Source organism: Marmota marmota, unplaced genomic scaffold, assembly GCF_001458135.2.
Source record: "Marmota marmota marmota unplaced genomic scaffold, marMar, whole genome shotgun sequence".
Lineage (NCBI taxonomy): Eukaryota > Metazoa > Chordata > Mammalia > Rodentia > Sciuridae > Marmota > Marmota marmota.
The window spans coordinates 1,726,831-1,752,999 of NW_025999928.1; the positions used below are offsets into that span (position 1 = coordinate 1,726,831).

Consider the following 26,169-nt stretch of genomic DNA (forward strand, 5'->3'; position numbering starts at 1 on the left):
TCTGCTACATTTTCCTCTTTATTTTAGTTCAGGGGTCCTAGAGAGTGACACCTTTTGTGTGATGGCAGTGCCTATATCTCTCTGCCCTCCTCCTATTTCCCATGGTACTGTAGAGGGCTTTGCAAAGAAATCAGCCCCAGTTAGCTTCACACATCCGCTAGAAGATTCAGACATGGTGCAGTTTAAGTAATCAGTCAATCACTGTGAGAACAGTAGAAGGGGGAGTGTGTACTGCTGTTTTTAGAAATGTCATCACATGGTTGGTGCCGTCTGGATCATTTTTATCATCTCTAGCCTCATGGCTACACATACAATTTAGTTCTCCTTGGCTGGGATGGATCCCCATTCTCTGCTTTTCCTCTGATTGTGTGGGTGAGGGAATGCTGGATAAGATTAGGAGCACATAGTCAATTCTAGGTATTCAGAAACAATCCTAATGCATTATCCTATATCAACAAGATTTTTATTGCAGGTGATAAGCATGGGATGATGGTTGCTTTTGCATGTTGTTTTATCAGATCTAGTAAAAAGAGGAAAAGAAGTTGAATTTGGTTGGAGTCTAGCTGTTTGTTCCTAGGAGAAAGGTTTTCACCAGGCCTCAGGCTACTTTCTTAATCCAGTCTGGTGCTTTCCCAAAACTCTAGCATAACAGATCCAAATGTGCTCACCTTGATGCAATTAAATGCCTCTATGTGCTCAGAGTGTGTGTGTGTGTGTGTGTGTGTGTGTGTGTGTGTAGCAGGGAAGAGAAAAGGGGTGAGAGGAAGAGGGACAGGGAGAGAGAGACAGAGAGAAAGGGGAGAGAGAGAGAGAGAGAGATGTAATTTGATTCTCTCACTTTGTAGCTCTTTCAACCACACCCTGGTCTCCTTCCTGCCTTCCAAAGAGGAAGGCACTAGGTTTTCCCTTGGCATCCTGCACAGGGTGTGGAGGAATTGGAAACCTACCCTGCTTAATTTCAGAATCTGCCAAGCTCTATAAACAAGAGGTTTGCCATGCCAAGAATCAAGTTCTCAGGTGCAGTAATGCACTGCTAGTACAGGCTGTCCTCTTTCTGGGAGGATACTATATATATATATATATATATATATATATATNTATATATATATATATATATATATATATATATATATATATATATTCCCTGAGTGTCCCTGGCATTGCCTGATAAAGACAGATGTCTTCTTGTATAACTCCACCTCTTTTATTAATGTAAAAGCATATATTGAGCCAGCTCTATCCGAGGTTGGGTGGAAAAAGAGGAGGGAACTGCAATAGCTGATTTCAAGAATTTTACAATGTTTCCTTTTAGAATCTGTCCAGAGTTCCCCTCTAGTGAGAGGAAAGATATTTTCCAAGCAGTAGCGGCTAATATTTATTAAGCCTTTCCAAGCATGTTTTAGCTTGCATAAACCTAATAAGCTATTTGAATTATCATTTCCATATTACAATTGAAGCAACTGAGTCACATAGTTAGCAGGTGACAGAACTGGGACTCAAACCCATGACCCCTGACTGCAAAGCCCATAGTCTTAACCACTATGCAACTCTTCCTGCTGAAGTAGCTGTGAAAAAATTCAGAAGGAGATGGTTAACAGGTAGAGGGATGCAGTTGCATAGGAGGAATGACTGCTAATATTCCATAGCCAGTAGGGTAAAGATGGTTGCAAACAATTAATTGTATATTTCAAAATAGCTAGGAGAGAATATATTGAATCTTCCCCCAACACAAAGAAATGATGTTTAAGAGAAGTATATGCCAATTGTTCTGAGCTAATAATTCATTATGCATTGTATACATTCACTGAAACATCATCCTGTAACTCATAGATATGTTTGATTATTATGTCAATTAAATTTTTAAAATTTTAAAAATTAAAAAAATTACTTTAATTTAAAAAAATTCAGAAGGAAAGAAATGTGCTGCGGAATTCCAGAGCCTGTGCAAGATGGTGAATTTCTAGCTTCAACCCACACTGGTAACAAGATGAGGAAGGTTGAGCAGCCTCTTGGTCAGGCCCTACAAACCTGCTACTTGCCCCCCAGGCCAGGGTTCGCGGAGTGTAATTTCGCCTCTTAAGGACCCTTCTCCTCGCAGAGGTGAAATACATTTCTATTTCCAAGAACTGTAGGAGAATCTGGGGAGCAACAGCAGAGTTTGCTGTGCTTATTTTATTTAGGCTTCTCTTAAGAATTGTTCAGAAGATTCGCCTGCCTTTCTTTTTAGAGCAGAACTTTCTGCTTAAAGAAAGCATCCAGAGGCTTCTGCCAATAAAAAGCACTTGGTTCACACACCCAGAAGCAAACAGGAGAAATGACTTAACAATGCAGGAGCCTCACACATGGACGTGCCAACTCACGTGCAATTGCTAGTGTGAAATGCACACAGGTGGCTTCTGTACTGCCTTCGGGAAGACCCTTCCTCTGCTCTGGGGTCTTTGCTTCTGACAGATACTTAGAGCAGTTCACTTTTCTGGGACTGAAATAAGGATGTGGGCAATCCACAAATTATTTTAATCTTTGAATTAAAATTATGAAGCTTACATCCTGGCCCAGATATTTGGAGGGTTTATTTCAGATCTACCTTTATTATGTGCATCCCCACATCTTTCTCCTGGTGTTGAGTCCTCAGTAAAACTGAGGAAGAGACATGAAAATAGTCTCACTTTCCCCTGCTCCCTAAAGGATTAGACTTGATTAACCATTAATGAGGTGAAAAGGGCCAGCCCTTTGGTATCCTAAAGAGGAAAAACGTGTGCTTTCATATCACCTCTTCATATTGTTTTTTAGAGATAATTTTTTTTTTTTGCAAAGCCTTCTTTCTCTCTGGCTTTGCTATGAAAGGTCATGAAACATTATCAAGCAAAGTCTTCATGCTTCCTCCCATCAATAGCCTTAGAACTGTGCAGTTAGTATCAATAGTTTAGGGAATAAGGAAACAGGCCCAGAAACATTATGTAACAATCCTGAGGTCACACAGATAATGTGTTAGGACTGGATTCAGATTCAGTTCTGATACTCAGTTTGGCCTCTGTACTACAAAACCTCTTATCTTCAGGGCAGGATTTAGAGCTAAGGAAAGCCCCAAACATTCCCTGGTTCCTCAGTGTAACAAGAGGCAGTTGGGGGTTCTGGTTTGAGAAGAGAAATCCAGGAAGCTCCTGCCTCGAGAACGGTTAAATCCAAGTATTTAGAGACAGAAGGGACCAAAGAGATAATACAGAACAATGTCCCTTTGTATTTTTGATTAACAAGGAAATTGAAGACTGGAGAAGTTAATAGATGTCTTAAGATCATGGTGCTAGGTACCAGAAAGCCTGGGAGACTCCCTCAACCCCTTGTCTAGTACTTGTTTCCTGAGAATGCAAGATCTGGTGACAACACACTTTGGAAGGGTGAACCATTGTGTGCTGGAGCCATGATGGAAGGCCAAGGACATACCTGTGGCTAGAGCAGTTCATGGGTAAGAAGCAGGGCAAAATGTGAGGCTGCTTTTTTGTGGATGATTCTGTCTTTCTCATTTGCAAATACTAATATAGTTCTTGAACCCTGCAGATGATATGACATCATCTACTTTTAAATTTATTTAAAATTCTATATTTATTTTAAATATTTAAAAATATCTTGAAGGAGAACTTCCCCTCCCTTATTTTCTTCTGCAAGGGAGAAACCTTGGACCATGCCTTGGCCAGGCCCAGCAGCAAACCATACCTTTATTACTTGCCCTGCAGCGCCCCCTCAGGCCATCAGGGGCAGTGATGTCTGTTTTGGAGGCTTAGTGCTAGATCCGGGTCTGCAACTGCCATTGCTAAGGGCAGCATCCTAAGCCTGACTCTCTTCTCCATGAGGCATATGCCAATATTAAGATGCCCTAATTCATCATATACCTAGGAAGGGTATATAAGATAGAAGAAAAAGAAGGTTAAAAATACCGTAACTCCACCCCACCACCTCCATAGTATAGAGAATCAAACTTTCCCCAGTGAGAGAAAAATCTGTGTTGTGATTCAGAAGAGTTATCTTATGTGTTGATCAGTACATGTGTTTGTCCAGAAGTCCGGAGGAGTGTGGGCAAAAGGAAATGGTAATTTTCACTGGGAATGAGTGTCCATGTTGAGTACTCTGGGACTCTACTGAGCTAGGCATGAAGTTGAGGGCAGCTTGAGAGTATAGCAGATGGACTGAAGGAGACCACCAGCTGTGCAACTCTGGTGCTGGTGGGAAAACTCTGGAGGGATCAGCTTCTGGAGGTGCTGCAGCAGCCGGCTCAGTGGAGAGGGATGGGAATCCCACTGGGGTGTTATGACCACATCTAGAGAAGCAATCTCTCCCCAGTGTTTTGTGTTGCTTGGGTTACCTTCTGCTTCTCTGAGTCAGAAGCTCTGCCTAATGCCTTTTCTGGAGCCCCTAAAATATAAACCTGTATGTGTATTGTAGTGTGGGAGGGAACCCATGTGGCCCTGGGAATTCACATTCTTGGGGGAAATGAAGCATCCTGGGTGGGAAGGGAAGCATCTTAGTCTCTTCTTTGTGCTAAGTCAGGCAGCCTCTTTAGGCATGGGCAGTTGAGGCAGAGCAAAGAGCTGAGGCTGCACCTGTGCCTTCCTTGTCTTTCCCCAGGGCACATGGACCTGATGCAGTGCTGATGGCGGAAGGCAACCCGCCTACGGAGCTGACGCAGTCACAGATGCTGCACATTGCCCAGCAGATCGCGGCAGGCATGGTCTACCTGGCATCCCAGCACTTCGTGCACCGAGACCTGGCCACCCGGAACTGCCTCGTTGGGGAGAACCTGCTGGTGAAAATCGGGGATTTTGGGATGTCCCGGGATGTGTACAGCACTGACTACTACAGGGTGAGTGACTGTGCAGGCACGGGATCCTTCTTTTGCAGAGGATCCCCTGTTGTGTTGGGTTCCCATAACAAAACGTGCTAGGACAGGGGACTTTGACAACAAAAGTTTGTTTCTCACAGTTCTGGAGGCCCAAGATCAAGGTGGTAGCAGGTCTGACTTCTGCTGAGGCCTCTTTCCTGAACTTGCCACTCGTTACCTTCTTTCTGTGTCCTCATGTGATTTTTATTTTTATTATTATTTTTTTTAATGTTCACAGTTCTCTATGTAGCTCTTATATCCAGATCTCCTCTTCTTATAAGGCCATCTGTCACATTGAATTAAGGCCCTCCCTAATGGTTTCTTTTTCACCTAATCATCTCTTTAAACTCTTATTTCCAAATACAGTGACATTTTGGAGTATTGGTGGTAAGGTCTTCAACATAAGAAGATAACACAGTTTAGCTCTTGACATCCCTCCTATTCTTTTCATGGCTTTCCAGAGTAGTGTTTAACATCTTCAAGAGTTTTCAACTTGAGAATTTCCAGAGGAACATAAGGATGTGGGGTATTCCTGGAGGTCAGAGATTGAAGGATTTGGAGGTTAGGTTTGAGTCTGAAATTATGCCTGGAGCCTTTGTTCTAGGTTTGAATTAAGAAAAAAACTGGTTCACATCAACTATCACAGGGGAGTGGAGTTATAGAATCTGCTGATTATTAAAACTGACCCCCAGGATATGATGTATTAGTTAACTGAAGTGGTAGAACTTGGGTATGAGCCCTCAAAGTCATAATAATTAGAATGAAGGTTTGGGGTCAATGTTCTACTATCCCAACACCCAGTTTGTTTTCTCATTTGTGTTGCTTGACTTTCAAGGGGAGAGGAAGGAAATCAGAAGTCAAGAAATACTGTGCTGGATGTATATAGCCTAAGAGGATAAGACACAGAACTTGAATTCCTAATAGGTTGGGGTTGGTAAAGATTATGCCTTGTTCTTCCCATGGTTGCTTATTTTTGAGAAGGCAACTTCTTAGTTTCTTTTCTATACTACTACCTGCATATAGCATTAATGATCTCCAATGCCTCTGTACTTTAGCAGAACCAACTTTACCACAATTAGTTTAAGAAAATGAATGCACTGCTTTGCTGCATGTTCTTTGGTAGATTGTTTTTGGTGTTTCTTCCTTTGCCACCTTGATAAGCATTGCTCACATTTTATGTGGCAACAAGGGATAGAGATTAAATTAAAAGGATTCTCTTGGTTATATCATAGGCACAGTCTTCACCAGAGTTCAAAACGGAGCTTGAAAGCACCTGTCTTGAGTCTAGAAATGACTAGTTCATTCCCAATATCTAAAACATGAAAGATATTTTACCTATTAATAGATGCATCTACTCTACTAGTTAATTATTTTCTTGGTGAGAGGTGGGTTTGGGGTGTATCTTAGCCTCAGAAGACAAAGAAACACATGGGTGCAAGACTAAGGAAAAGCTTTGCTGACCTTTATGCATATCTAAGGCAGAAACAACAGCCTTTTCTTTACCAATAAGTTAATAATGGTTTCAAAGTAAGTGCTCAGTAAATGTTTGAACCTGATTATTACCAAATCAATAAAGATGCACTTTATCTCCAAAGCCAAGACTGAACTAAGTGGAATTTCTAGAAAAACATCTCAGAAAATAAATACAGAAAATCTCAACAATATAATTCAAAAATAGGCAAAGAATTTTTTTTATTAGTTGCTCATGACAATACAATGATTTTGACATATCATACATTTGAATCAAATGGGGTATAATTTCTCATTTTTCCAAGTGTACAGGTTGCAGAATCACATTGGTTATACGGCCACGTATATACATACAGCAATACTAGTGTCAATTTTATTCTGCTGCCCTTCCTCTCCACCTTTCCCCTCTCCTCCCCTCCAATCACCTCTCTCTACCCAATCAAATATGACACATTTCTCTCTTTTTTTTCTCCCTCACATCATCATACATGTATTTTGTATAACGATGAGGGTCTTCTTCCATCTTCCATGCAATTTCCCTTCTCCCTCCCATTCCCTCCCACCTCTCTTCCCTATTTAGTGGTAATCTTCTTCTCATGTTCTTCCTCCATACCCTATTTTGAGTCACCCCCCTTATATCAAAGACATTCGGCATTTGGTTTTTAGGGATTGGCTAACTTCACTTAGCATAATCTGCTCTAATGCTATCCATTTCCCTGCAAATGCCATGATCTTGTTATAAAGAATTTGAATATACGTTTCTCCACAAAGAGATCCAAATGTCCAATTAGCACATGTAAAAATGCTCAATATCATTAGTTATTAAGGAAATGCAAAGAAAAACTATAATGAGCTATCACTTTACACCCACTGGGATGATTTGGTGAGAAGACAGTAATAAGTATTGATGAGAACGTGGAGAAATCGAAACTCTCATATGTTGCTGGTAGGAATGTAAAATGGTTCAGCTACTTTGGAAAACAGTTTGGTTGTTCCTCAAAATGTTCAACATGGAGTCACCATGTAATTCAGTATTATTCTACTCCTAGGTGCATACCCAATAGAATTGAAATTATATGTTCACACCAAAGCTCTTCTAAAGAGTGGAAACAATTTAAGAATCCATTAATGAATTAATGGAAATCCATACAATAAAATATTATTCATCAATACAAAGGAGTGAATTACTGATTCATGCTACAGCATGGATAAACCTTAACAACATTATGCTAGGTGAAAGAAACCACACACAAAAAGACACTTATTGGGGGCTGGGATTGCAGCTCAGTGGTAGAGCACTTGCCTAGCATGTGTGAGGCACTGGGTTCAATCCTCAGCACCACATAATAAATAAATAAATAAATAAAGGTATTGTGTTCATCTACAACTAAAATAGATACGTATTGTGTGATTCCATTTATGTGAAATATCCACAACAAGAAAATACATGGGAACAGGAAATTGATTTGTAAGGGTCCGGCGAAGCGTCGGAGGAAGAGACCACCAAGAGACTACTCATGCAATTGGCAGAAGGGGATTTATTGATCCAGCATGCTGGGGCTCCGTGCCCACTCAAGAAGGGAGAGCAGCCCAGAGCCCAGAGCAGAGGTTGTGCAATGGTTAAGTACACTTTTTGGGGAGGGCGGGACTTTACATACATCACAGTCTCCTTTAACAAATCATCATACACTGCGGGAAAATCAAACAACAATTCCTAAACATGATTAGTTCATTCATTGGAGGGAACAGGTCAGGCGGGGGTGATAGGTCAGTTCTAAAGCGGGATACACATTTAAACTGATTGGTCCAGGCCCTGCGATGCCTACGTGCAAGGCCACACAGGGCCCTAAGTTATTAAACAACCAGGCGGTCAGGGGGAATATTTACTGGGCAGTTCGAGTATTGTCTTAACAGCTACAGGAATTTCAGGTTTTGCATGTAGCATAGGAACTTAACAATACCTGGTCCTTTACATTTTAACTCAGGCCTTGCAGCTTAGAAACTTTACAATGCCCGGTCTTTTACACTTTAACTTCAATTTCTTTTACCCTTACAGATTCATATTCCAGAGGCTAGAGGGAAGGGAGATTGAGGAGTGACTGCCACTGGTTGTGATAAAAAATGTTCTAAAATTAGTTGTGACAGTTGCACAGTTTTGTGAGTATGCTAAGGGGAAAAAAAACTGCATTGTTCCCTTTAAAAAGGTAACTATGGTATGTGACTCTTATCTCAAATATAAAGAAAAACAATCCTGTAAAGAAAAATACTAGTGAAATATTGGTCATCATCATGCACATAAAGAGTGAATCTTGATCATCTGCACATTATAAAAACATTGATATTTGTTATCTACCATATTTTATTATCTTTTGTTGAAAAGAAAACCCTCCACATATGTGACAAGATCCTGAAGTACCTCCTGCTGAGCTGATAGGAGGAAATAACGATCCGCAGCTCCTTTATTTGTTAAACACTCCAGTCATTAAGAAATGAGCTTCAGATGTCATGTTAATTTCATCCTCCCTGCCGCATAGTCTTTACTAAGTTGTACTTGCAGAGTTTGCAGGTCTGTGTTTGTTTTGTTTGCTTGTTTTTCCAACTCAGAACAAGGGAAATGAACCAGGCTTCCACGGGCCTCTGTTTCAGGCGGGAGGGGCAGGAGAGGGGAGGAAGTGGAGGATGGATGGGAGATCCAACAATGGATAGCCCGCCCCCAGGAAAACAAAGAAATTTTGAATTCTATTTTGACGTTTCTAAAATTTTGAAATGATGGTCCACCCTTTGGTTTTGTAGAAGTATTTACAGAAATATTTTTGCTTATTGAAAAAGTATATGGGGGGTGGGCATTCTGTTGAGTTTGTTGAACGAACAAGCAGAAGGCGCTGCTTGGGTTTGCAGAACTTCAGTATGTCTGCGGTGGCTCTGTCTCAGAGCACACTTGCTTTCACATGAGTTTTCCCCCTGTTGGATCATTTATGTGCCCCGTGGCACTCCATCCCCATGATGGTGTCTCTTTATCTTCTCTATCACCATAGCTAGGGTCACGTGCTGTCCTTAAGGTTCAGGTATCTCATTGGCCACACCTTAAGTAAGGTTTCTCTTCCTCATTTTCTTCTTATCCTCTCCAACAGCCTGTACCAAACACCAAAGTGAGTAACTGTAGCTGACATGGGCTGTAACCACGGTGCCAAAAATCCTTTCTGCCACAGTAATGACAGAAGGTTTTGTGTTGACCTCTGCCCTCCATACAGGAGGATCAGGAATGGAGTCAACTAGAAGTAACATATTCCTTAGCTTTATGGAAAAACTGATCCCTGTAGAAGCCTGAGACTTCTTCTCACAGTGGCTTGTGAGCAGCCATGTAGGGTAGACAAGACACTGAGCAATCCAGGAGGGAGGGGCTGGTGGCAGCTGTTCCTCCATCATGAGGGAGCTGGCAGAACCAGGAAATGGAGGCCACAAGGCTTCCACCCAGTTGCAGCTGAGCTAATTATACCCTACCAATGCAGGGAGAAATCGGAACACTGCATTTGCATTGAAACCAGCCCGACATGGCGGGTCCAAAATTACTCTAGCATTTATATTCTTTGAATTGTTTTAATTAGTGGCTCTGCAGTACCAGTCTTCTATTTTGTGTTTTATTTCTTCCTTCCACTGGCAAAACCTGACATTTAGGAAACATCTGAACCAGATTTTTTGTCACATTATGCCTGTTAGAGACCCAGGATCTCACTCTACTTGGTCATTTCTGTGCCACCATGGATCCATTGAAAATTTTTAATGTGCCCTTTGGTAGTTTTCACTGTTTGGGTCTAAAATGAATGTGATGTGCTGTTAAGTGGACAGCTCCAAGTATCTGAAACCCTAGCTTTTAAGTCTTGCTCTCCCTTGGGCATTAGCTTCATATTGAAATGATAAGAAATCCTATCCTTTAATTCATCTTCCACTTAAGAAGAAAAGAAAACCAAACAGAACAAGTAAGTTGATTTATGATAGACATTTAAAGAAGCAAATGAATATAACTTGGCGAAGCAAGACCCCTGGGCAGAATCTGAAAGTGTTAAAATGATATCAAGCAAAAAAGTCCAAAAAATCATTGTTAGTTGCTGAATACCACTTTATCATCTCATCTGTGGAGAGAAAACAGAATGTATTGTACTAAAACCCAGCGAATATAGCAAACAGCCAATGAACCCATTTGAACCCAAGCACTCTTACCTTACTCTGCCCACTATGGAGCAGGCTGATGAATTAGAAAATAAGTTCCTGATCACAGAAAGGAGGAGAAGGTTTGGATAATTTAAGACTAGACAAGAAGATTAAAAAATAATGAAGAGTTAACTATCATACCTTGTCTTTAAAAAGAATTCATTTATTTTAAGGAATATTTTATGTAATGTGAACATTTTAGATAGATAGATAGGTAGACAGATGGATGCATTTCAAAAATGTTTTTTAGTGTCTCATGTAATGTTCCAATGCTATTCCCTCATGAAGAGCAGCGTAAGAGGAAATTATAGTTTTGCCTTCTCTCTCACTTCCTACAAACTGAGCAATTGCTCACAAATATGTGATCTCTCAATATTTCATACAAATAGGCATTGCAGCATAGAGCTACAATCTCTTGCATCATGGAAACTGGTTCATATCTATGTATTTCTTGCTAGTATGAGAGAAGATAGAGGACAATCTTACATGGTTTTGTATCTGCACAAACTGACACAGTGCATGGCACATACTAGGTGGTCAATAAATGATTGTTGAATAAGTCTCCCCACTAGGAAAACAATCTCTAAGTGTGTTCTTTTTAGCCCCATAGATGAATACAGAAAATAATCAGATTTTCATTTGAGTTGATCTTTGAGGCTAGGAGCACTGACATCAGGAAATAAAGCTAGGGATTTAGAGACATCCTAATTTCAGACAATTTCTTTGCAGTAAAGATCCCAGGGCTAAAATTTGCTTCCAATAAATACCATAGTAAGAAAACTTCCTCAGTATGTGTCTAGAACACTTGAAACCAGACATAGTGTTCATTTTAAGGGACAAGTCAGTCTCTTCCTTTGTGTCATTAACTCTCATTTGCATGTATTTCCTTATTTTCTCTGCCACTATATAATACTTACAGAGTGACTCTTAACATCCACATGAACAATTACAGACTTTTCTGTTTGGGCTCTTTTGAGTAAAGTGACTTCAGGAACATAAAAGGTTGTTTATTTTATGAAATCATCTTCAATCTATGCTTCTATCAACACTTAGAACATAGTTCGGAGGAACCTGTCTGCCAAGGAGAAATCAGAACATCGAGTTCAGACTAATTCTATATTAAACTGGATTTGCATAAATTGTTTCAAGATTCTAAATTGGTTTAATTTGTATTCATGCTTTCCTAAGAACCTTTTACATATGCTTTGGAGTTGCAATGGGAATATGAGTCCTCTCATTCATTCACTTATTCAACACATATTTATGAAACAACTACTATGTGTTAGATTCTATGGTACACACAAAGGCATCCAGATAAATACTATGTGGGCTCTTCTTGGACATTTCAGTATAATGAGATATATTCACAGGGACACAACATTTGATCTGGTATTTAAGATTGTATAAACTCCAAATTGTTTTATTGGCAAGAAGGCCCTATAGCAGGAAGGGGAGGGAAAGCATATGAAGTAGCACATAAAGACATCATGGTGTATAGTCAAGGAATGGGAACTGGAACTCTTTTGCCATGCATTTGAGGCTATTTAAGTAATTATCAGATTTCAAAAGGGTCTGTTGGCTATGCTAAAGACTTTCAACTTCATCCTTTGGCAGCAGAGAGCCAATGAAAATTTTTTACTAGGAAGTGACATATCATATTAGATTCTGATATGCCATGTGATTAAACAGACCCTCCCAACAAAGGCCCAAATCGTCACCCCAGTACCTATTTGATTTGCTTAGTGCCGCATCTTTCCAAATGGGTCCACGAGCTGTCAATGACTATGCTTCAATAAATGAGATCCATGGTCATTATAGGGTCTTTCCTCTCTTACTATCCCTTGTGACCTTTCGACAAGGGCTACAGAAAGTTGCAGAAGCCAGCAATGAAAAAGCCTGGATGTATATTGTCCAGGCTCTCCTCCCACCCATTTCCCAATTGCTAAAGAATGTTAGAGGGGTAAATCTTTTTTGTTTATTGTTTTCTTTGTTTGGTTTTTTGTTTGTTGTTTTCTTGTTTGTTTGTGGTCTTCTGAGTCTTGTATTCCTGAAACCACTAGCCCATCAATTTGACACAGATGTGCTGCTCTCAGAAATTAAGTCTGCTTGTAATTGCACTCAGAATAAAGGTAGGAAAGAGTGGGCATTACCCAGTGGCTTGAACGGACCAAAAGGATTTAGATGCCTCAAAGTCCTGAGAAGACCCATCAGCAGGTTCTTTCTCTCCCTGAACACAATTTTTGAAGGAGTCAGACCCCAGTTTTCTCATGCCTGTGACATTCTGTGTTCTTGCATCACTCAGTCCAGAGCTAGCAACAAAACATTAATTGGGATGTAAAGGAAACAGCATCAGATTTGGATCCTGAAGACAAAGGCTGAAGTCTCTGATTTCCTTTTTCTATCCTTATGATCAGTTAGGAATGCATTTCGCTAAAGGTAGAGATATGCTACCAAAGGTGGTTGTTTTAGCATGTGACAGGAAGTTCTCAGATGGGAAGTTTCTGGTTAGTTCAGAGGCTTCTAATTTCGGAGGTTTGGGCTGAACTGGTGCCTTCTTTGGTCTTTCCCTCGTGGCTACAAGATGGCTGCAGCATCCTCAGACATCAAAACTGCAATCAGAGGAGGCAGAGGCAAGTATCTGCAGGAAACAAATATATTTTCCCTGCACACATTATTTGTCCCATCAGGAAATAATCTTTCCTAGAACATCCCTGTTTAAAGACTTATTTTATTCTTTATTTTCTAGAGGTGGGTTAATACTAATGGCTGGGCTCACTTGCCAGAGATGTGTGGTTTCTTACTAAAAACCTAGACAAAACCGGGGATCAATTACTAGGAAAAAGGAAATGAATGGTTTTGGGGTGAGGAAGAAGATGATCTGCCACACTCACCTTATGCACCCACCATGACAACCTTTTTTATTTTCAATAAGTTCTTACCTTCAAAATGTTTTGAAAAAAACCAATTGAAGTGACATATAATTATTGGTTAAAAAAAAAAGTACTGGAATTTCTCAGCAATCTTTAGTCCTTTACATGTAATGCTTTCCCCGCCCCCGCCCCCGCCGGCTTTTTTAAAGATCCTATCTTTATTACTAGTCTTAGGCAATTTGATTATGATGTGCTTGGCTACCGTATCATTCATATTTCTTGTGTTTGGGTTCATTGGATTTCTTGACTTCATGGGCTTTACACTTTTCATCAGTTTAGAAAAAATTTTGAACATTTCCTGTATTCCTCCCACCAAGGGGCTGATTTCACTTACATTAGGCACTTGGGGCTGTCACATGGCTCACTGAGCTCTTTTCATATTTTTGAATTGTTTTTTCTCTGTTTCATTTCTGAAAGTTTCTATTGTTTTATGGTCAATTTCAGTAATCTTTTCTTTTATAATGTCCAATTTTATTTTATTACCATTCAGCATATTTTTCATTTCACCCTTTGTAGTTTTTATTTCTAGAAATACAATGTAATTCTTATATCTATCATGCCTAGAGTTAACTATTTGGGGGTGGGGGTACTGGGATTGAACTCAGACACTCAATTACTAAGCCACATCCCCAGGCCTATTTTGTATTTTACTTAAAGTCAGGGTCTCACTGAGTTGCTTAGTGCCTCGCTTTTGCTGCGGCTGGCTTTGAACTCGTGATCCTCCTGTCTCAGCCTCCCAAGCTGCTGGGATTACAGGCATGTGCTATCATGTCTGGCTATAGTTAACTTTTTAAACATATGGAATATAGTTATAATAAATATTTCGGTATATTTGCCTTTAATTCTAGTGTCTGTGTCAGTTCTCGATCAATTTCACTTGAATTTTATTCCCATTATTCCATCATTAATTTTCATTCTATTCCATCACATTTTCTGTTCCTTTGTATACTTGGTAGTTTTAGATTGGGTGCCAGGCATTGTGGTTTTAACTTATTGAATGCTTTCATATTCCTATAAATATTTTGGAGGTTTGTTTTGGAATGTCATATTGCATAGAAACAATTTGATGCTTTTGATATTGCTATTGAGATTTATTAGGCAGGACCAAAGCAATGATGACTTTAGGGCTATTAATTCCCCACCACTGGAACAAGATACTCCTGTGTACTCTACTCCACATGCCATGAATCATGACCTCTCTGCTCTGCTTCATGGGAATGAGCTGTATTCTTGGCCCTGTGTGAGCACTGGACATTGTTTCCTCGGGTCCTTTGGGTAGTTCTTCCCCCAACCATGGATAGTGTCTTCACATACATGCACAAATCAGCATTCAGTTCAAAGCACCCTCTGCCAATCTTCAGAGGTCTCTTTGTGTGCAGCTCTCCTCTCTGGTATTCTGTCCTTTTACCTCTAGTCACCATGATCTCCTTAGTCTCTCTCAGCTCTATCTTCTCAATTTAGGGAGCTTCTTGAGATTCCCCTGGGTCCCCCAAGCTCTGTCTTTCTCAGTGAATTAATATTGGGCAATCACATGACTTACCAAATTTTCTTCTTATCTCTTAGGGATCACTATCCTTTATCTAGTGTCACTACCTTTATCTAGTATCACGAAAATAATTTGTATCTTAAGCTAGTTTTTGGCTGTTTCAGGTAAGAAAGTAAATCTCTTCTCTGTTACTTCATCTTTCCTAGAAGCAGAATCAGTTGCCATCTCTCCTGGTGATGAATATGTCCTTCAAAAATCTATCTGTGAGCCACTTATAATCTGCAGTAAAGAAAAACAAGTTCTTTCATCTCTTTAAAATAGCTACTTCCTGTGAAGTTTTTTCCTCCTTTTAATTAAATAACTTACATTTACATAATACTTCTTCCACAATTAAAGTTTTCCTGCCTACACAAGATTATTACTTAAGTAGGAGAGTAGATTTTTCTCCATCTCTAGTGAGTATTGAGCAAGAGGAAATTATCTTAGCCTACTTGTTAACTCGGAGAGATTCCCTAGGCTCAAAATGTGAATTGGTGTGAGAAGGCATTGAGGAAAATATATGTGGGCAGAATATTAATAATACTCTGTACTTTTTACATTTTCCAAGTCTTTGCCTGTGGTCAGGGTTGAGACACCTTGGATGGAGGTGACTAGATTAATCCAAGATGGTATAGCATGTATAGTTTTTAGCTATGCCTTACCAATACCTACATACTGAAGAAGATGTGTTCTGCTCCCTAAAAAAAAAAAAATCACACATCTCCCAGTGAGAAGACATCTCATAAATGAAACACTCTGATACTAGGCAGTGTAATACTTGTGAAGAGTAGAGATAAATTGATTTGGTGGAAAAATGAGATGAAATCTGGAAAGTGAATGGAAAAAAATGGATTTGGCCTAGGTCAATAGCATGTAGGGGTATTGTTAATCTTAAAGACTGCATATGACTGAAGTTATAGTCAGGACAACATGACTTGATCATCATGTTTCTTTGGCAGAATGCATATGTTCTCATTTTAAACTCCAAATGCCTCACACAGTGCTTCCTATATTTTTACTGATCATGGTGATTTCCTAAAAGGAGCTTCCAAAAAAGGTTATATCATATTCTTGTTGGAAGTCTTTCGAAGAAAAATGTGACCTGTCCAATGTCCTGGATTTTCAGGATTGAAATAATTTCTCATGTAAGTCATGTGATTGCCCAAGCTTATGTCATTGAGAGAGGCAGAGAAGGGACCCAGGAGTATCCCAAGAAGCTTCCCAAGTTGAGGAGATAGAGCTGAGAGACTAAGAAGATCAAGGTGGCTAGAGGTAAAAGGACAAAATACTACAGAAGAGAGAGCTGCACACAAATAGACTTCTGAAGATCTGCAGAGAGTGCCCCTTGAGTATTAGGTGCATTCATATACCCATGAGAATCATATTCCCAAGAGATTATTATAACAACCTAGCCTAATATTGGATACTCATGGTGACATCATAAACACCCAAATTTAGCCTTCTGCAGAACTGCCACAGACCCCCTTGTCGAACTTCCCATTGGTGATCATGAGAACTTAGTATAGGCATCTATATAGCCTGTGGAGTTCTATTTTCCTAGTAAAACAAATTCTAAGTTGAGCTCTATTAAGAGAATTGTGAAATAAAGTTGTTTATGAGATCAGACCATGAGAAAACTTCTCAAATGCTTCCTATGCTAATGGAGGCATAGCAATATTACCTTAGCTGGTCTGTGGACTTCTGCACTACATAGGCTCCCAAGCTTTAACATACATCTGAATACCTTGTACCTTGGGGTGCTTTTTTTGTTGTTGTTGAAAAATCTTGATTCCTGGAACTTTCCTGGAATATACTGACTTAGCATCTCAGGGAGGTTGCGAGGGGATGAGAATTGGGAATTTATATTTTGAATAAGCTTCTTAGGCAATGCTGATGTGTAGTCAAATGAAAGAATCATTATATTAGTCCTGCTCAGGAACATTTTACAGAAAGTAACTAAGGACATTATGTGGTCCTATCACTACTAAGATTCAAATGGTAAATTAACAACCAGTTATAATTATCAAGCTTAAAAATAGGATAGGTGCTGTTGTTAAAAACTCTCTCAGACATGATCTTTTATTTTTCTGATGGAAATGGCATTATCATAATTAATGGATTTTTTAGGACTTCCAAAGGGAAAGGACTTTCAAATTATAATCACTTGCATTCATTCACTTGTATCCTGTGCTCTTTATCATCAGAGACCAGATTCATTGACCTGTGCTTTTAACAAATGAGCCAAGATCTATTTCTCATGATCAGCTGGTAAATCTGATGTTATTTGAGGGGCTTCTCTCTCATCCTGAGAGGTGACCTTGGCTCATGCTCCAGGTGAGTATTGTCCAAGACATCATGAGGAGAGAAAGACACAGAATAAACAGCAGGTTGAAAGTGATGCAACTTATCTCTGAAGGAGCCAACATCAGAGCAGCAGCCCCTCCTGCCAGGAGCCAGAGCTCCCTGCCGCACGGTCTAGGCAGACCCCTACTGGCCTTCTCTGTCACTACATGGTTGTACATTTGAGTGGGTGACTGGTGGGGGCCTTGCACAGGAAAAGCAAGAAAAGGCTGGTGAAGAGTGAAACAGCTTGTCAAGGTATGCTTGTGGGTGTCTGTATTGAAGTGTCACAGTATGAAGGCTTTTTATTAGCAGCTATTTTAGAATCCTAGCATTGAAGTGGGACAGTTTCTTCCCTTACATGGCATTTCCAGGCGGGCTTCCTCCCTCACAGCTCTACAACAGCATCAGCCTTCTCATAAGGGGGTGGAGAACATGACGCTGGGATCCTCTGACGGTGGAGCCCAGTTATGTGGCCCACGCCCTCAGCCCTGGAGATAATTCTGTTCATTCACATGTTGCTGATGACAGGGATACGGCAGCGGAGGCTGAGGAGAACTGGAGAATTCTGCCTCGCCTTTGCACGCAGCACAGGAAACTTCCGGGTTTTTCAAAGGATGTGGAAGGGCTGATGCCCATGTTAAAGAGATAGAGGGAGCTTTTCCTTAAAGGTAGAATTGTAGGATGAGTGAAGTCTATATCAGTATTGATTCTTGTAGCTTAAATCTAGCAAGTGCTTAAATTCTTCTCAGCTCTCTTTGGGCAAGTGGTGAATTTCTGGAAAACTCATTACGCTTTATTGTAGGAAGCAGTTGTGACCTGAGAAGACTCCTGTTAATTCTTTTCAGAGTTAATGTTGGGTCTGGTAAGGGCAGTTAACATGTCAGACCTCCTTTTCTATTTCATCTGGACTTATAACCATCTCAACCAGCTTTTAAGAGTAAAGATAGAGAAAATAATATTCAGAGAGATGATGTCACATTCCTGAGGTGCTGTGGCTTATTCCTGAGGCACAGCTAGCAAGTAATCAGCTGTTCTCCAAAATAGATAGATAGATAGATAGATAGATAGATAGTCCAGGCTCTTCCCCTTCCAAAACCTTTCTGATGCTCTCAGCATAGACCTAACTCCTTCTGTCTTCTCTTTGGGAGGTGGGAAAGGGTTGCCTTGTATATTCTCAGAGCTCTACCCTTTGTGGCCATAACAGATCTATCTGGGACAGTGGCTGAAGGCTGAGTGTTCAGAACAAAGCCATAAATTTCTGTGCATTGGGGGAAGAAATGAGATGCTTTAAATTTCAGAACCACTGCCTTTTAAGTTGGGAAGGGGCTTCAAAAACAGTCTGTCCCTTTGCTTGAAGGAGAGAATCTGTACCTTTCATCCAACCTGGTACTTCTCCAGCCAAATCTGATGAATATATCAAGGAACATAGACCAAGACAACAGTCCTAGATCAGTTCTCACATTTAGTGTGTACAGTGTGTGAGTTTGACCAATTCATTTGATAAACTTCTCTGGACCATACTTTTCATCTTACTAAAATGGGTGAAGAAGGAGACTCTGCCTGCTACTTGGTCCTGTCATGAAGCCACCATGGAAAGTGTATATGTGTAAGTTTTTATTAATACCAGTGTTGCTATTGGTGAATAAGGATGAAGCAGAATCTGACACATGCGCTGGGCCCCACCTTCCATGTGTGAAGGGATGCTCTCTCAAGTGAGTACCCCTGAATCCAGCATAGGTTCTCAGGAATGTGTGCACTCTCAGCCCTTTGTAGTTGCAGTTGAGCATGCACATTGCCCATCATGCTTACCTTCTCTTCACTTCTCCTGAATTTATCCCAACAGTGTTTTGTAGGCAGTCTTAATAAATTGTTGCCCAGCCCTCCCCAGCTGGAGGTTTATGAGGTCTCCAGGAATGTCAGAGGACTTGCCCAGATCTTTAGCTGCCTGCTGATCTGTATTCTGTTTCTCTTCCACTATGTCCTTCAAGGTAACTTTAGCTGCCACTTCTAAAAGCACATTTTAACTCTCTTGGTGATGTGCTTTCTCCATTTCTTTGTGGTTAGTTAAAAAATTTCAACACTTCCTTACCTTTTGACACCCTGAGCCATAACTGTTTGCCTGAGCATGAGACACATATCACAGAGGGAAGCCATCATGCTGTAAACCACACATGTTGCAGAACAAACTGGACTTGGAAAACACCACTCAGGGTTCTTCCCTTTAGCACTGAGTAAGACTAGGGACTCCTTTTTTAATATACAAAGGAACATTTTAAATACACAAAATAAAATTTACATGGTTACTAAAGGATACGGTTACATTGTAGCAAAATTATAAAATATTTAAAATGTGATATAATAGCGTGTTTTGTGAAAATATTGAATAATGAGATCTAATGGCAGGTCTAATAACTACTATAAATTCAAAGTGATAAACATAAAAGATGTTTTGAGGTATCTACCATAACAATAATGTGACATGAAAATACCTGATTTCTATGGATATGACTTCACACATTCTGTTGATACCATTGGGGTTTATTGCTGTTAGTCAGTTTTTTGGTCTCTGTGACAAAAATACCTGACAAGAACAACTTAGAGGAGGAAAAGTTTATTTTGGTTCATAGTCTCAGCGGTTCAGTCCACAGTGGGTTGACTCCACTACTCTGGCCTCTAGGTGAGGCAGTAGGTGGGAGGGTGTGGGTGAGGAGAGGTGCTCTGTTCATGACAACTAGGACACAGAGAAAAGAAAGGGGGAAAGATTTCAGGGAAGCTGGACACTTGCAAGGCAGGCCCCCAGGGACCCACCTCTTCAAGCCATACCCGCCTGCATACAGTTACCACCCATTCAGTCCATTCAAACTAGGATGGTCTGATTAGGTTACAGCTCTCATAATCTAATCATTTCACCTCTGAATATTCTTGCATTAACATCAGAACTTTTGGGGGATACCTCATATCCAAACCATAACAGTTGCCTACTTTAATATTGAAAGAAATACTGTATTTTTGTTAGAAGTTAGTGAAAGCTAGATGCGATCCAAGTTTAAAGGATCCCTGTGAGTCAAACATTTGAAACCCTGCAGGGTCTGTGTATTACAGGTAAAAGATCCCTCCTTCAGAGCATTGCAGAGTGATGCATAAATGCACATTAGACAAGTATGATAAAGCTCTAGTGGCTAAGAGCATTCCAGTGCATCCAAAGCATGGAGGTAGTGATAGCATAGTATTATAAAGATCATAGACCCTGAAGCCACACTTCCTTCATTCAAATTCCAGCTCTACCTCTTATTATGTGACCTTGAACATAGTATACTTAACTTCTCAAGAACCAATTCCTCCAACTTTTAAACGCAACAGTAATACTTTCTCAAAGAGAAAGAAAATTTAAGAATTAAGTATACCTTAAGCAGTGGGCACTTTATGTGTCATAGTGGACATTTCATGTGCCAGCTGTCATTATTATAATTACATATGAACACGGAAGGAGGCTATCTCAGAAATCAGTAGCATTAGAGTGAATCAGTCCTGGGCAGGCACCAGCCAGGCACACATACCCTGGTATTTGATTAGCTGCGAGTTCAGCCCACATTTCTCCACCTCTCACAGATATTGCAAGGAATCCTTTGCCAAGATCCTTGATGAAATCAATATGCTTCTTGTCAAGGGTGTCCATTATTCTGTCCAGCAAGTTTACCTGCAAGGACCTGGATGATCATTTGCTACACTTCATCTGGACGAGCCCATGCTTGCTCTTGGTCATCGTTGCTTCTTTTCTTAAGTGTTTGCAACACATCTTTGCCATTTTTGTTAATTCATTCTGGAATAAAGCTCAAGTTTAATTATCAGTCCTTTGTAAAATCCCATTCCTTTACTCTTCTCTGAAAATTATGTCAAACTTTGTCCAACTCCTTCATCACCTTTGCCTCACCCTTTTCACTTGTTCCTGCTGTGTGAATACTGAGCTTACATCATCAAGGGAAATAAACTTGGACATTACTCAACAATGGCTGGAGACATACATTGTTTTATAACTAGGTTGGGATTTCCATATGAAGAAGAATTTTTACCATATTTGTTTCATCTTTTCTTGATTTCAGATCATTCTTCTTGATGAAACAGAGACTCAAAATAGGAATTATGTAACTAATTTAATTAAGAAATGTTGTTGAATACAAGTTCATTACATATTGGGAAGGGATTGGGATGGGGAAAGTAAGCAAAAATAGACACATCTTAGCCTCCTGGAGCTAATGATCAAGAATAATCAAATAATCATTCTTACTTGACAAATATTTGTGGGATTATTTGATTATTCTTGGAGCAAGCATCCCTGGGACTCAGAGAACCTGTAATGTGAGAATCTGGCCTAGGAGAGAACTCAGAAGACTGGGGAAAGCATCTTGGAACTGAATCTTGCAGGTTGGACCAACTAGGTGAGAAAAGTTACCTCTAGGCAGAAGAAACAATGGATAGGAAGGCCCTGTGGCAGGATAAGCTGAGCATGGTAAAGAAAGTGAAAAATGAGGAACATGCTGGGATAGAGCATGGGGTGTACAATCCAGCTGGAGAAGGAAAAAGTGCAATAGCACCTTGTCAGTCATGTTAAAGATTTCCCATTTTCATAAAGGCAATGGGATACCTCTGGGAGCATGAATAAAGATGTAGGTTTTGCAACTCTGAGGAGCCTTAGTGTCTATAAACAGACATGCTTTGGGAGTAGACTCCGGAAGCAGATACTGAATAGGTGGACCAAGATGATCACAGAGGAGACAGAGCAAAGAAAGTTATTTTTGAGTGATTTAGGAGGAGTAGTTGTAGACCCCAGAGATGGATTAGGTATAGAAAGGGCAAAACAGAGAAAGATGTCAAGGATGTGAAAAAGATTTCTGATCCATATAACCTCAGCAGCTGGCATAATGGGAGGAGACCAGGAATTCAGTTGGATACAAGTTAAATTTCAGAAAATTTAAGATATCTGCATTTCAAAAGTGTCTGTATAAGCATGAGAACATTCAGGAAGGTATCCATGAGGTTCTGGAACCATGCTGTAGATAGGAGAATTGAGGTAACTTGGGACAATGAAGCAAAAAGAAAGGACAAGCTTGATATGGCACAGTAACTGTCTTCTGGTACACAGATGAGGACCGTGGTTCCAAAGGCCAGAACTGGGACCATTGCATAGATGTTTCATGAACAGATTTGGTAGAATGTAAAGAGTAATTGCCCAAGAATAAGATGTAGGTTGCTTTGCTAAGAGATGCATTACTTGTCACTAGAAAGAAGTGTCCATGTGTAGACTTTCTACAATGCTAAAGAAATGGATTAGTGTTTTACAAAATTGTCTTCCATGGAACCTAGTGATCTTGTGAAGGAACTTCAGTGATTGGTTCTACAACAGTTGATTTCAATTTTATCTGCCTGTGTATATTATAATCATAATGCAACTACTAACTTCAGTGCATTATAAGCAATAAAATCTAATGAAAACCAATATGCTCAAATGTGCTGGATATACAATTTAAACACAATGTGAAACAGCAAAACTTAAAAATGTTTTTGTGGTTTAGCTTTAGCGTGCATAAATGCTACCAATTTAAAGTTTTAGAAATAAAATCATCTTAATACAACGCACCTCTTTTTACTTTAGTTTAAAAGATTCCATATTAAAATTGTATGGGATTTATGTAACTTCTAAAGAACTTCATAACTCAAAGGTTCCATGAATTTTAGTCTGACAATTAAAATAAGATATCACATTTTCATTTCTAGATTTTTTTTCAGTCCCAACAGAAAGATCAGATCTCAGTCCTCTGTGTCCAGGGAAGCATGAAATACTCTGCTTCCAGAATCAACTATGGTTCCAACTCTGCTCTCCAAAAGCCCTATTTCCATGCTCTCCTTGGTTCTTTAAAACGTGCCAAACTTCATCAGAGCTTTTAGAGGCATTGATTATATGTGCATGGACTACTCTAAACAGTGTGGGGCTTAGTATCTCATTATATTTATGATATAAGTATTAAGTAGCTCAAGAACCATGCCCAACAGTTTCTCCACATCCCAGAGAAGAGAATGCCCAAATATTCATGGCTTTGAAACACAACTGACTGTGAGTAATTAAGTGGCAGTAGTTAAGAGGAAAATGGGGATATGGTAGGCAGAACAGGGAAGCCCAGGGAACTTTGATTCAATCTTTTACCAGATGACTGCTTCACTATTCTTCAAGGTCTCAGAAAAACTCACCAACTTAGCCACAGAAAGAACATTTGCCCAAAGACACATTTGGCCATGACAGTCTTTTCTAGTTGCTCATTCAGCACTGGAACACCCTTGTGTTCTCAAATAACTCCTGCTGAAATGTATGAAAAATGAACAGAGATATGGCGATCTATTTCAGCCCCTTGCTTTATAATCTACGTTCTTCATTCCCAAAGGCATATACCTCACAGTCCTTCCACATGAAAAATGAAGTTGACCTGCTAACAATCAAAAGTTCCCACTATTAATAAGGTCCACTCTCTGTTGTTACACAAACCTAAAATGTGGTAAATAGTGACTTTTGTGCATTAAGTGCGACCATGCAACCTGCATGTGGTCTGAGTAAACGTGGACCTCCTTGGACCTGGGTGTATGGGCCTAATGGTAAAATGAGAACAGTGTTTTGGGGGTAAGATGACTTCTAAAGTTTTTTCAACTCTCAAATTCTAATCTCTATTCTCAGTTCCAGTGGATTAAATAAAAATCCAGAGTAGGCTTAAGCTCAATTGCTAGAGAACTTCCAAAGACAGCAAACAAACAAACAAACAAAAAGACAGAAAAGAAAACAAAGCTACAATTCGGTTCTTTTGCAGAAGGTAAAATTTTGTTTGATGGCATTTTTAAAATTTGTTTCATTGTCTTCTGTTCATGGCCCATCCCCATAAGTCATTCCAAATTTTCTTCTGGATGCATTTTATCTCATCTTTCAGGTAAAAGGATTCAATGCTGTCATCTTCTTCCATCTTTTCCGTTTCAGAGCAACATCCCTGTATTAGTTAAAGAAGTTTATTTAGTAACCAGACTTCCATGGATTTTTGTTGTTATTGTTATTGTGGGTGTTTGTGTACATGGAAGTACTCACATGACGAAGGAATGAAGAGGTATCTAAAACATGATTATATCCCCTTAGTGCCAGACTTGTCTGCTGTCATGTTACAGTTAAGTGTACCTGTGAATAGCCAAGGCCTCTCCTTATGGCAAATATCCTGCAAGAAAAGGTGATGGATGAGCCAATGCAAACACACCACGAAACAGTCTTCATTAAATAGTACACCCCAGGTTATATGTCTTGTACTACTGACATGATTCAAATTGTCAAAGATCTCAGTTTTATAGATGATAATATAATTTATAGATGAGCTGCAGAAGATTGGAAGTCTCACCTAACTTGGAGCTACATAGTCTGAGAGTTTTCTTTACCATTTGGGGCATTAAGGAAGAAGGACTCCCATCTTTATCACTTGCCTCATCTCACTTATCTCTTATTATTCCAATGTGGATACTGAAGAGGGAAAGATGAGATGTTTGGAGGAAGATTTCTTTGTTGTATACCAGTTCAGTTTCCCAAGTGATGCATGGAGTAGTCTCTCTTCCCTTGACTCCCGCCTCCTGTTTGTCAGCTAAGAATGTCCAAGGGGAGGTTTATGTCTCCTGCTCTTCCCATATGCCTGCTGGCTTCAGCTTCCCCTAAGCAGGCTCGAAGAACTCACTGGCAGTTCAAGGGTTAAGGGCAGCAGGCCTGGACATCCCTTGGGTGTGGCACATGTCCAGAAAAGAAAGCTGCAAAAGGAAACAGTGTGGGAAAGAAATGCCCACTTGAATGAGATCAGGATGTTCTGAGCTCTGTCCTGTTGCCTCCCGGGGCTGCAGCTTGGCAGCACCAGGAGGCACTCATTGCCCCAGGCATTTCTGGGAGCACCTTGGAAGGGTACACCTCCCCCAAGGGAGCACAGGAAGGGCTACTGGCAAAGAATGACCACCCAGGGGGAGTTCTCAGAGGAAGGAAGGTTCCTTTGAGGAGTGTCAGCAAGACATTCCCACCCCAGTACTCTAGAGAAGTAAAGCTTTTTTTACTTCTTCTTCTTAGTCTTCTTTCCCAAAATGCAAATAGCCTCTGTCCTTGGAATAAGGAAGATGGGTTGCTAGGCAATCACTTCTAAACAAGCACTCCCCCTGCCCCTTTTTCCTGACCCCTAGAACAATGAAAACTTTTCAGCAAATGGGACCAAGATGGGGGGAAAAAAAACATGGCAAAAATAAAAATGGAATCAGAGATTACGAATGGTCTAGTTGTTCATAGAGTACAGGAAGGAAAATGTAATATTAATAGGCTTGCCTATTCTAGGCAGACTAAAGGGGTTTCATTTTTACTATCACATTGACATTGTCATACAAGCCAAGTTGTGTTGGCAATGAAGCAGCCACTGTCCATGCATGTCCCTTGGGTGGTAACGGGTGACCCTGAGGATGTGGCATTATTACCAGTTAATTAAGAGTGCTTGGGTGTTAGTTTCTCTGTTAGTACAACAAAGTTTGGAATTATCATCAAAAATTTTGAATTATCTTTTTAGCAATTCCCGTGTTTTATTAGGTCCTGTCAAGTTCTTGGAAGGAAATATTCAGCATATTGGAATTGTGAGATAGATTTGGATAAAGGACTATTGACAAAAGTGTAGCCAGGCTTTAGGGAAAATATAAGGGATCATGTAGGACCCTTTGTTGCCTTGGTCTGAAGAGACAAGGGGCCCAGGAAGGGAGCTACTCAAACATATCCACCTGAA

At 40.0% G+C, this 26,169-nt stretch overlaps 1 protein-coding gene across 4 annotated transcripts in view; it reads left to right on the plus strand.

Moving 5' to 3' along the window:
* The window catches only part of Ntrk2 (neurotrophic receptor tyrosine kinase 2), a 369,930-nt gene that overhangs the window by 297,770 nt on the left and 45,991 nt on the right, over window positions 1–26,169 (plus strand). For all 4 annotated transcript variants that reach the window (XM_048800437.1, XM_015506092.2, XM_048800436.1 and 1 more), the window contains one exon: window positions 4,621–4,855. In XM_048800437.1, coding sequence (XP_048656394.1) covers window positions 4,621–4,855 — 235 coding nt within the window. The remainder of the gene's footprint in view (window positions 1–4,620; window positions 4,856–26,169) is intronic.